The sequence below is a fragment of the Phascolarctos cinereus genome, unplaced genomic scaffold (genome assembly GCF_003287225.1).
Source record: "Phascolarctos cinereus isolate Bilbo 61053 unplaced genomic scaffold, phaCin_HiC Scaffold_726;HRSCAF=1367, whole genome shotgun sequence".
Taxonomy (NCBI): Eukaryota; Metazoa; Chordata; class Mammalia; order Diprotodontia; family Phascolarctidae; genus Phascolarctos; species Phascolarctos cinereus.
The window spans coordinates 134,903,587-134,915,968 of NW_027556098.1; the positions used below are offsets into that span (position 1 = coordinate 134,903,587).

Sequence of the window (12,382 nt, forward strand, 5' to 3'; positions counted from 1 at the left end):
AACTGTCATTCATCCATGAAACATTCACTGAGCACCTGTGATATGCAAAGGTCTTCTGCTGTTAGGAAATGGGCTGGCCTTGTGGTGAAAGTGAGGGATAACAGGTGAACAGCTGTAATGTTCCCTTAGTATCTGTTCCTTATAAGGAGAAAGCCAGGAAAGGCCCCAACACATTGAATTGGGTGGACCCCCTGTGGCGAACTTATGGACATGAACAAGAAGCTGTACAGTATGGGCCAGTATGGATTTTTTGCAGGGCTGGATTTAAGCAGATTCACACAGATCCATCTGAGCATTTTTAGTATAGAGTATAATAGATCTTGCAATGCTGAAGCATTTTCAGGAATCTGTGAATCATAACATTGCCTTTGTGAATTTCTACTCCTTTCCTCTAAAATTTAATGTTATTCTCCCCACTCTCACCCCCAAGTATCATATAGTATTTATTGGGCACTTGGCAGATTTACCAAGCTCTTTCACTTACATCATCTAATTTGACACGAATAATTCTGTAAGCTAGGCAGGGCAGGTGTTATTATCCTCATTTTATAGTTGAAGAATCTGAGGCTCATTGAGGTAAAATGACTCGACCAAGGTCACACAGCTAGTAAGTGATTGAAGTGGACTGAACATTGCCAACTCTCTACTTTTAAGTCTCTCTCTATATATAGATAGATAGATATCGATATATACACATATAAATACATACATACATGCACACATGTATGTATGTATGCATATATATTATGTGTGTATATATAAATATATAGATACAGATATATATTTGTATATACACACATATAAATACATACATATATGCACACATATATGTATGTATGCATATATATTATGTGTGTATATATATAAATATATAGATATAGATATAGATATACACATACATATGTATTTTCTGCTCTCCTACAAGTCAGAGACATATTATATCCCAACCTTGGGCAGCATAGCTAATGCCCAGGAAATGGGGAGCAATAGGAATGGGTCAATGTAAACCTATTTTCTTTAGGGGAAAACAGTCCCTAAGTTTATGTTCTGCTGAAGGTGGGATAAGAAATGGCCTCCTATTTAATAAGGACAGCAGCACATTGTGTTTTAAAGACTGTAAGAATCATAGAGGAAATCATCCTTAACTGAAGCTCTTCAAAAAACTCACATCCAGAGGATGAATTAGGTAACACTGAAGGGTGATTAAGAGGTGGGAATCTCTCATACTATATAAGCCCTAAGAATCAGCGCTACTATTCTATTTTGAAGCAATTTGCTGGCCGCTTTGACTTTATTGGAGGGAAAAATATCTGTCCTGCCTTTGAGTGTTTACAAAGACTGGAGCTGAAGCTCCTCTGAGACCCCCATTCTGAGGTTCACCACCCTGGGACTTCTGAAGCTCAACCCACAAGTCCCAGTGAAGGTAAGCGCTGTCTGTTACCCAGGCCAGGGAATTAATCATCTTCAAGTCCCAACAGGCAAGTGTAAGGTACTTGGGACTGCCCATTCATCAAAAGAAGTGTATACCCGCCATGGAAACCGCGTTGCTAATGAACGGAACCTCCTTAGCAGATGCAACATCCTTTCCCGGGATATTTTTTTTAAGGATGGTTGGGGGCTATCATTGCACTGATCACACACACACACACACACACACACACACACACACACACACACACACACACACACACACACACACACACCTACCGCAAGGGATATTTGCAAATTCCCGATCCTTCTCCCATTTAGGACCATTGTATCGTACTACTGGAACGACCTTACAGATCTTTTAGCCCAACCCTCTTTATTTCATAGATGAAGCTGATAGGACGTAAAGTAATTCATTCAAGGTCATACAGCTAGTAACTGGCAGAGAAAGGACTAGAACCCAGGACTCAGTCCAGTGCTGCGCCAAGCTGTCTCGTTGGTTAATTTCAGCTTCCTCTCCAGACATCATTCATTTAGAACGACTACAGTTTGGAGAAGGGGTCAAAGGGAGTCAAATCGAGCGCCCCGTAGATAGAAGAAGAAACACACTACTGTACATAGTCATCTTTTTAAAGGACCCCCAGAGTTAATTCCGAATTAGAACTCGGGAAAGGGAGGAAGGAGAGGAAGTGAAAGGAAAGATCGGAGAGGTGAGGAAGGAGGAAAAAAGGCACGGGCGGAAGGCAGCAACCTAAAAGTTAGAGGGAGGCGGGGCCAGAGAAAGAGGAGGCGGAGGAGGAGAAGGAGGAGGAGAGGAGGGAAGAAGCACTGCAGGCTTTGCAGGGAGACCGAGAGAGTATGAGAGGGAGGGAGAGCGGCCGAGCGAGGGAGTGAGAGAGTGAGCGAGCGAGCAAACGAGCGCGAGCGCGAGTGCGCGAGCCGGGAGGGTGTGCGTGTGTCTGCGTCTGCCTTGCCTGCGCCGGGGCCGCCGCCGCTTGCAGTGCTGAGCTCGGAGCCCGGCTGGCGGCGGCGGCGGCGGCGGCGGCTTGGGCTGCCGCTGCGGCAGCTGGAGCGGCGGCGGGAGGCGATGGCGCTGTGCATGCCGGGCTCCGATCACCGTGTGGCGGCTGCAGGAAGCCAGGACTCCGAGTAGCCGGGGCTGGAGCCTCGGCTGGGCGAGCCCCCCCGCAGAGGACACCCGGGCCGGCGGCCGCGAGCCCGAGCCGGGGAGCTCGGCGGCAGCCGCAGCGGCGTCAGGAGGAGCCGCGGGCGGGGTGGTGGCGGCGGCGACAGCTGTTGGGGTGTGGGGGGGCACGGGTGCGCGGCGTCCGGGGCTGGGAGGGGGTTGTTTTCGTTTGGAGCACTTCACTCGACCCCCTTTCTTGGCGCTCCCCTCCCCCCGTCACTTTCCCCGCTCGCCCGGGTCGCTGCTACCGCCGCCGCCGCCGCTGCTGATTCGGGAGGCGGAGGAGGAAGAGGACGCAGTTCCAGCGACTTTGGAAGCACCAGGCGCAGGCTGCATTGATTGATTGACACCTCCCCGCCCCAGTTTTGCGGTGTCCCTCCCACGCAAAGAGCCTCTCGGAGTTGTTTCAGCGACTGAGCTGTGGACATCAGGACGAAAAGGGGGAAGCTGACACCCCACTCCCCTAAAAAAAAGAAAACAATCCAGTTTTTGCCTTTTTCTCAAAAAACGTCCAAAGGGAGGAAAAGACCCCGAAGCAAAGGTTGCAGGGTCTTCCCTATTTCTCCCTTCTCCCCGCCCCGTTCCCCACTCCCCGAAGGAAAAAAAAATCCCTGGGAGATGGTGACATATGAAGCGAGCCGGGAGGACCATGGTTGAGAGGACCAGCAAGTTCTTGCTGATCGTGGCCGGCTCGGTGTGCTTCATGCTGATCTTGTACCAGTATGTGGGGCCGGGGCTGAGTCTGGGGGCGCCCAGCGGCCGCGCCCTGGCTGATGACCTGGACCTCTTCCCAACGCCCGACCCGCACTACGTGAAGAAGTATTACTTCCCCGTGCGCGAGCTGGAGCGGGCGCTCACCTTCGACATGAAGGGCGACGACGTGATCGTGTTCTTGCACATCCAGAAGACGGGCGGCACCACCTTCGGCCGCCACCTGGTGCAGAACGTGCGCCTTGAGGTGCCCTGCGACTGCCGGCCCGGCCAGAAGAAGTGCACCTGCTACCGGCCCAACCGCAGGGAGACCTGGCTCTTCTCCCGCTTCTCCACCGGCTGGAGCTGCGGTCTGCACGCTGACTGGACCGAGCTCACCAACTGCGTGCCTGGAGTGCTGGACAAGCGGGAGAACGCGGCCCTCAAGACACCAAGGTAAGAGGGGAGACCCCTTCCATGTTCTGTGCCCCGGGGTGTACAGCGGGGGCACTGTGAACTGGTGATGGCGGGAAGGGGGGTGCACCTTCCCTAGTGCTTTAGTGTCCCCCATTCCATGCTGTCTGGCTGCATACCCATTCTCTCATGGACATCTCTTCTCCCATCTTTTTATTTATATCCCTCTTTTCCTACCAGTGTCCTTTCCCTGACCCTGTCCTCCTTGTTGGCACCAACTCCCTCACCCCATTCCTTTTGCTCCCCTTCTTCCCTGTATATGGCCCATTCCTTCCCTTATTGCCTACAGGGTGTCTTTCCCCGTCGCCGTCCTTATTCTCCCTCTTCTCTATTGGATTTCTCCCGTAATTCTTTTCTTTGCTTGAACTGCCCACATTCACCTCAAAACTAGCCCTCACCTTTCCTTCTCGTTGCTTACCGGACAGTTTTCCCTTCATTCCTCGTCCTCCGGTTCCCAAAATCTGTTCTCTCATTTGGAGGCTTCCTTATGATTTCTTTTTAACCTCTCCAGTAATACTAACGGAGTGGCAGTGTTGGGTTTTCAGGTTGAGACTTCTTACTTTGGTATAGAGATAATCTGGTAGGTGGTTAGGTTTTCTGCCCCTACCCCGAGTGCTCTCTCTAGCTTTTAACACGGTTCACCTTTAAGGCATTCGTGTGGCCCTGGATGGTCATGGTTACTGCTCAGTATTATGTAGCATTCATTACCTCTCTAGACACTACATCCTCCAGGAAGGGCAGCACAGGGTTTAGAATGCCTAGAAATTCTCCTCTTTCTCTTCTTCAGTTCATTGACTCAGTCAAAGTTCTCCAAACTGGCAAGCTGTCCTCTTCACTTAGTCTTGTATTGATACCACATTGTGTGTGTGTGTGTGTGTGTGTGTGTGTGTGTGTGTGTGTGTGTGTGTGTGTGTTGGTTGGTTAGGAGGGGAGAGTGTGTTTGTGTTCAGAGAGTGTTCTCCACCTGTTTCACCTTAAAACCGTTCATTTACCAGCCCATAAAAATTGGAATCGATTACTACTCTTCACTAACCTGAACCCTGTAATATGAAGAATATGGCCATGTCTCTTTAGTGTATGGAAGTCCTAGACTGGATCTTTTCTCCCCACTGACCTTTCTAATGTTTGCTGACATTCTGATTTTATGCCTCATGGAGCCAGTAAGCTTTTCTTGGGCTTCTGTCACCCTTTCTCTTTCAACTAGATCTCGGCAGCAGGGTTCCTTCGCCCTGATCCCAGGGGGCTGATGGAGGTTAAGGTATTCCCAAAGACTGAGTTCTCTCCTCTTTGAGTAGAAAGAACAAAGACTTGTGTGTCAATTTACTGTGTGTATCACTGAGTTGCGGACAACTAAATTGTAGCTTAGTTACCCTCAGGACCTTTAGGCAGAATTACCTTCAAGTTCAAAACCTTATTAAAAAATAAGCAAACAAAACTATCCATCATGAGACCTTTCCCACCTCCTCTTACATACAGAAACAGATTGGTTGGTAGATTTGTCTAGGCACTGAGTTTTCTTAAAAAAAAAATCAGGAATGGCTAAAATGGACCCAACCTTTCTTTCCTGTTAGTCTGCACTCTCCCAATCAGGTAGACAGCATGAGCTGGATATACAGCACACTGTAGAGAAGGCAGGAATCTAGGAGCCAGGGAGTCTTCAAGAGATGCTTATTAGCTCCAGTGCCAGCTGGTTTGTTTAGCTGCTTGTTTCTCAAGCCTGGACTTTGGTTTCTAATAAGCATCTTCTTTTTTATTTTTATTTTTTTTAGAAGTGACTGATGTTTTGTGCTCAGAGTCCGTTTGAGTGAGGGAATCTTGAGCTATTAAGTAACTTTCACTGTGAAGACTTTAGACCCTCAGGGCCTGAGTGGTGCCAATTTCCTAGTACTTAAAAAAATGGGATTTTTCTCTCCATTGTCTATGTTTATGTCGAGTTAGCTTTCTGGAGTGACCCCCGACTGCCTGCCTTCTTCTTCTTTGGTCCTTCAAGTTCGGGAACAGGTCCAAGTGTTAGTTTTTCTCCGCATGCCTTTTGTTTACCTAGCCCAGAACTGTTTGCCTAAGGACTGAGTTTTCAGAAATGCTGGGGCTGCTGTGATTTCTCCTTTGTTTGTTGTTACTGGCTTTGGCCAAGTCGTGTGACAAGCTGGTTTTGGGGTACCTGCTGGCTGTAGGTGAGGAGTTGCCTCCTTCTTAGGAGTTGGGCTTATCATAGATGAATTACCAGTTGACTGGGTAAGGAGGTTGCATGGTCCTCCTGTGCTGCTCCAGACCAATTTCAATAGATACCAATGAAATTAGGGTGCCTGAGCCAGATACTTTTAAAGATTATCCTTTCCTTTATTTTGTTTTCCAAAAGGTTACTTTTTCACAATGTCTTTTTTAATGTGGACAACTCAGGGATGACCGCTTTTTTCATTTCATCCTATTCACTATCGAATGGCTGCCAGGGTTATTATAAGCTCTGTAGTTTTTGGATTTGATTTGTTTTTTAAGCTGGTGTGAATGAATCCAGGGACCGTTCCTGTTTTACCACCAGTCATATGCCCTTTCTAAAAAGCAGAACCCAACCTTAACTAAGGTATCTTCCTTTTACCCACTCTGCCTTTTGAAACTTGAAAAGATATTCAGCAGGGTCCACCTGCAAAAAAGCCATAAGCCCAAATCCTCAGGCTTTCCAAGGAATTGGGGTCTTATCATTGTACAGCCTAGGCATGGTACATAAACTCCCAGTGTAGTTACACCCCTTTTTATTGTTCTGGTGCTCCATGTTGGACTGAACAATGGGGGAAATCTTAGAACCATCGGAAGATCACAGGATTCTGTGTTCCGGTGACTGATCATCATTGAACAAAGCAGAAGAGGGACAGGGTAGATGTGCTAACTTAGTAAACAAAGTCGGCTGATTGGACAAGAGCTTCAGCTGTTTCCTTTTCTTGTGGCTTTCTAAATCCTAACTTATCTATAAAAGGGTATTGCTTTGGCTGCCACTTCTCAGAGTTGTCGGGAAGAGGGGAAATGTATGTGCAAAATACACTCTTCTCCATCTTCAGAGACTTTACAATCCTTTGAAGTGATGTTGTTGGTGAATCTGAGATGTCTTCGTTTCACATCAGGAAAATTCCTTTCTTCTTTCTGTGAGCGAGCCTCTGCAACTCAGCCTCTTCAGACTAAATTTCATTTTGTGTAGACTGTGTAATGGTCCCCTGTTTTAATTTTTCCTTTCCTCCACTAGGAGTAGCTCGACCTTGCTTGCTGAGCCCCTTTGCAAACTACTCATAAAGACCAGTCAAAAAGGGGAAGAAAAACTGGGGGTTGGAAGGAGCTGGGGTTGGAAGAGGCATCCTCTTTGCAGGTCAGGTCACAAAGAATGGAAGATCTTCTCTCCTTATTCCCCTATACCCTTCCCCCGCCCCCCCCAATAACCAAACATGCATTTAGTTGAAACATGATTCAAGAACAAGCAGTTGGAAATGAGTTCTAATTAAGCAAAGATGAAACTGAACAATCTCAGTTCCTTCCTGCCATCTTACCTGCCTAGTTGAGCAAAGTATGAAAGAATTCCAGCTCGGTAGTGTTTCTAGTGTTTCTCAGGGCCATGGGTCACACAGGAGTGGCCTTGAAATGATAAAGCATGATATTTCTTTGTAAAACTTAGTTTAAGTACTAGCAGGCATCTGCTTTGTAAAACTATATATATTCTCTATCTCACTGGGACTATATTGTGGCTTCCGTATTACTTTTCCCACCCCCTCTCTTTCCCCTCTCAGTTTAATTTCTGTTTCAAGCGCTGGGTAGATTGCTTTTTTAATGAGCCTCCTCAAGAGGCTAACTTAATCTTGGCTTTGTATGTGCACAAGCCAGTCTGTCACCAAGGTTTACCTGCTGAGCTATTCATTGAAACATTTCACTAACCAGCGCTGGAGAGGTTGGAGAGATTGGGGAGGAAAGCCCCCATCTGTCTAGAGACCTAGAAACTGTCTAAATATGGAAAACACCCTTATGAATCTAGGGGAAAGCATGAGCTTTTGCTGCAATTTTTAGAAATCCTTTGTTGTCTGCTTTTGGAATACCTGTATCAAGTCTCTCCTAGCTTCTTGTGACTTTTGTATATTAGTTTGAATTTTGGAAAGACATTCCTAAGAGATGCTCACGGTTGTTGGGTTTTTTTCTGGGAAAGCGTGAACTTTCACAGCTTCTTATCCCTTATTTTCTCCCCAGTTACTCATTTGCATTTGATAGGAGTTGGCCTATGTTTTTAGGAGCCTCAAAATACTGAGGGAGATGAATGGAAATGGAAGCATTTTATAATTACTTTCTGAGATGAAGCTTGGAAATCTTTAAAAATCATTAATATCTTTTTCTTGGGTAGTGGGGAATGGGGGAGCAGGCATTCATATGCTAGGAATTGAGTTGGCAAATGTTTGTCTTTCATTTTGTATGTGTTGTATGCTGTCTAAACCCCGGGTTGTGTCAATATTAGCCAGAGAGGTTTGGCGAATGTTCAGTCTTTTGATGAAAAAGCCAGGCAGGGTTTTGCTCATGATCTGACCATAGAGAGCTGTCACCCACACATAATTGAAATGCTAATAATTACTGGTCCTTAATGATGCTGAGTTAGTGGTCATACTTGCTTTGGATCCATGGTGTTGATGTTGAAAGGTCCTTGGCACTTCCCAGTTCGTATCGAATGAGAGAATATATACAGAGTGCTTTATAAACCAGAAAGAGCTATGTAAGTGTAAGCTGTGATTACATAGCATGGTGTAGTGGAGGCAATTACCTAAGGAGATATTCTGGGGATAAAAGAAGTGAATGAAGAGCTAGCTGTGGAGAACCACAAAGGTTCAAATCCTTTCTCTGGTCCACATGGGACTGTGTAACTTTGGGCAAGTCACTTAATCTTTCTGAACTTTCTTTTTGGCAGCAACATATATCAAAGTAATGGAAGCTCTAGAGGAAAAAAAAAACCAACTGCTATTATTGGCCAGACGACCCAAGCTGAAGTTGGTGTTAATTGTAATTTGGACTTAACTAATGGATAACTTAACTCCTTTGTCTTTCTCATCTCATCCCTCCTTGTCTTCTTCAAAGGGCTAAACTGTTAGCCCTTTGTCTTATTGGGGCAGCTAGATGGCACAGTGGGTAGAGCAACCGCCCCAGAGTCAGGAGAACTTGAGTTCAAATGCGGCCTCAGACACATGATACTCACTAGCTGTGTGACCTTGGGCAAGTCACTTAACTCCAATTGCCTCACCCCCCCCAAATTGTTTTATTGATTTTTTTAACATTATTATAACATCCCAATGATGCTACTCCCCCCAGTGGAACCCTCCCTTATGCAGAGTACAGGAAAGCAAAACAGACACCTACAAAAACACATACATTGGCCATGTGTGACAACTTATACCTTATTTCATACCTATAAGTCCTCACCTCTTAGGAGAAATTATTGAGGAATCACATTTAGTATCTTTCTTAGCTTTCTTAAACTGTCCCTGAAATTGAGATTTATCTTAGTGAACTGCAAGTCATAACATTTTATTTTGTTTGAAACTATTGTTTGTTGGGACTTCAGGCTCACCTTGTCTCCACAGATTTGGGACACATTGGGATGTTTCACTTGGGGACTCTTCCTAGATCATTCATTAGATTTAATTACACTTGAAGTGAACTTCCTTGGCAACCAGGCAAGATGACTAGGAATGATTATAATTGTGTTTATTGCACATGATCCAATCATCCAGGAACTGCCATATTTAGTACTGTTACCTCCTTTTAAATAAAACATGTAGAAACAAGAGTTTACTCATCATGATTCTTTATGGCCTCTAGGAACTTAGATTGTTCCTTCTAACCCTCCTGTCTGACACATCAACATTCTTTTGTGAGTCATACTGAAAGAAATCCAAGGGAAGGAGTAGGGTATTCAGGTGTTTAAGTGTGAGTTATTACTATCAAACTCAAATAGAAACAGATCCCCAAAAGCTGTACACTAACTTTAAAAAAACACAAATTGACATTATCTATGTTGTATTGTATTTTTATTTATTTTTGTTAAACATTTCCCAATTACATTTTAATGTGAGGTTCCTGCTGCAATGCAGATGGGAGATTTTAGGCCAAAGGCTGTGAATTTGTTGTCTCTGCTCAGGTGGGAGAGGGGAGGTCAAGGGAGTTGAAGAAGTCTAGGAAACCATTCCTGTACTAAAGAAGCTTGCTGTCTAGTTGGGAAGATAAGACTACAGGAAAAGATAACTAAAAATAAAACGTACAAGCAATAAGTTTTAGAGTTCTGAGGAGGTAAAGATATCTATGGGTCTATCATAAGGTTAGGGATTAGAGCTAGAAAGAATATAAGATATCATGCAGTAATAAGATCACAGATTTAGACTTGAAAGAGATTTTTAGGGTCTATTTAATCTAACCTCTTTTTTTTCATTGAAGAAGGTCAGGCCCAGAAATTTGATGTAACTTAACCAAAGTTCCCAAAACAGTAAATAATGGGATCTGAAATTCAAACTATAAGAAAACATAAAGCAGGAAGAATATGGGTAAACCATTCTTATTGTACTTTGAGAAGTTCATTAGCTATTATTTTGGGGCCTGTATGAAAAGATTAAAATATTAATGTTTCTTTCTCTCTTTTTTGCCACATATGACTTGTTCTTTTTATATTCCATCAAGTTACTCACTTTTTTGCTTCAAAATTATATGGCCAGTAAGGTCTCTCTAGGAACAATCTCTCATTCTTTGTCATTTTGCTGTACTGGCTTCTCCACTATTTTCATTTTCTTTTTTTAACTTAATTTTTTTCATTTAACAAAAGTCTACATTTCCCCCCTTCCCGTAATTACCCTTCCCCCTTGAAAAAGAAAGATTAAATTTGTTATTCAAATTGATATCTTTTGTTTTTACATCATTTTGTCTCAAAATGGATCCCTCCCCTTGCCAATAAGGCTCTGAGTTCAAATTCAGTGCTCTTTCCACTACATTTCCTGTCCTACACCATGCATCTTTGTCAGAGAAGTCTTCAAGGAAAAGATGAGACACAAGCTAGGCTTTGAAGAGTGTCAAAATGCTCAGAAACACAATTCCAAGTTGTTAGGTTTTTAAAATTAACTTCAAAAAAATGAGTGAGGAAGAAAATTTCCAAATCATCACTGCCAACATGTTTTTAACACAGTACTTCTGAATTGTGAGATGAGTTCTCCTCTGTAACTCATGCAGTCTTTAAAATGTCACTGAAATGGTGAAACCAAATCTTCCTGCTCATTGATGTTATTTGAAACTCATTTTCTTCCCAAGTATTTTAAAACCAATAAACAGAATAGCACCAGTGTTGACTTGGGGGGGGGGGGGCCAAGATCGCCTAGAGTTTGGCTTATGCAAAGCAAACATAGGCATGGATTCAGAATGCGCCTGGGCTGTCTGTTTGTTCCAAGGGTCAAGGTTTTTTGTCTCTGCTAGTCATTTCTGTCTATCCCCATTCCAGGCTTCCATGTTTCGGGCTGGATCCCATGGTATACTAGAGAAATAACAATTCCCAAATCATTGGGGAATAACTTTTCTTTTCATAAAGGGTATTAGATAATTTACTTGTTTGTTGGTCGTGAGAAGAAAAAAATACCCAAAACTCTGGATTTGGAGTCCAAGGGAGAACTAACTTCAAAGGACTGTTCCAAAAACTGAGTTCTGTATGTGACACTGGCTGAGAGATGATGGGTAAGTTTCCTCATTTGTAAAATGGGTATAATAATCTCTGCAGTCCCTACATCATAGGGTTGTTGTGAGGATCAGATGAAGCAATTAATGTAGGCAGAGGATTTTGCGATCCTTAAAAGGGCTACATAAATGTTAGCAATTATTATTATTGTTATTGTTGCTGGCTCTTACTGCTTCTGGAAAAGAGTCAGGTTGTGATGATTTGCAATTCAGAATTCTTCGGGAAGATGTTTTTAGATGAAAGGGGTGTGATGGGAAGTTGCTTTTAAAAGAGAGAACGAGCCTTTATGTCCCAGAAACTAAGGTGCTAATGGCTAAAGATGAATTTGCTTAGCTTATAAAGACCAGAGGAATATAGCCTTGTAATTGGAAGGGACCTCAAATGTGATCTGGTCCCACCGCCTCAGGACTCAGGCTCAGAGGAGCTGGGTTTGAATCTCAGGTCTGTTATCACTTAACCTACTTATCTGTAAAATGAGGTCAGAAAATGCTTGCCCCACCCGTGTCAGGAGACTGTTGAGAGCATCAAATTACATAAAAAACGTGACACTGACACTGCCTTTGCAATCCATACCAACCTGAGGTAATATTATTTCTGGGGCCATTAGGAAGGCCCCACCTGCTGAATGATGCCTGAAATAATCCCTTGAAATTGGAACAAAGCCTTTTATTGACCCTAAAAAATTTGTGGTACAAGCTACAGGTGCCTGTAAGTCAGTCAGAGGTTCTTTAGCTTTTTTTTTTAAATCATGTATCCCTTTTGGGAATCTGGTAAAGACTATGGATTCCTCAGAATGTTTTAAATGAATAAAGTAAACTATATAGGATTAGAAAGAAAACCAGTTATATTGAAATACTTGTCAAAATACTAAAAACAAA

The 12,382-nt window shown here is 43.8% G+C and overlaps 1 protein-coding gene across 1 annotated transcript in view; it reads left to right on the forward strand.

The window, feature by feature from the left end:
- Positions 1-2,267: 2,267 nt before the first annotated feature.
- HS6ST1 (heparan sulfate 6-O-sulfotransferase 1) overlaps positions 2,268-12,382 on the forward strand; it is a 303,152-nt gene continuing 293,037 nt past the window's right edge. Inside the window, exon 1 of the mRNA XM_020967137.2 lies at positions 2,268-3,760. Within this exon, the coding sequence (XP_020822796.1) occupies positions 3,243-3,760 (518 nt within the window). The 5' untranslated portion in view covers positions 2,268-3,242. The remainder of the gene's footprint in view (positions 3,761-12,382) is intronic.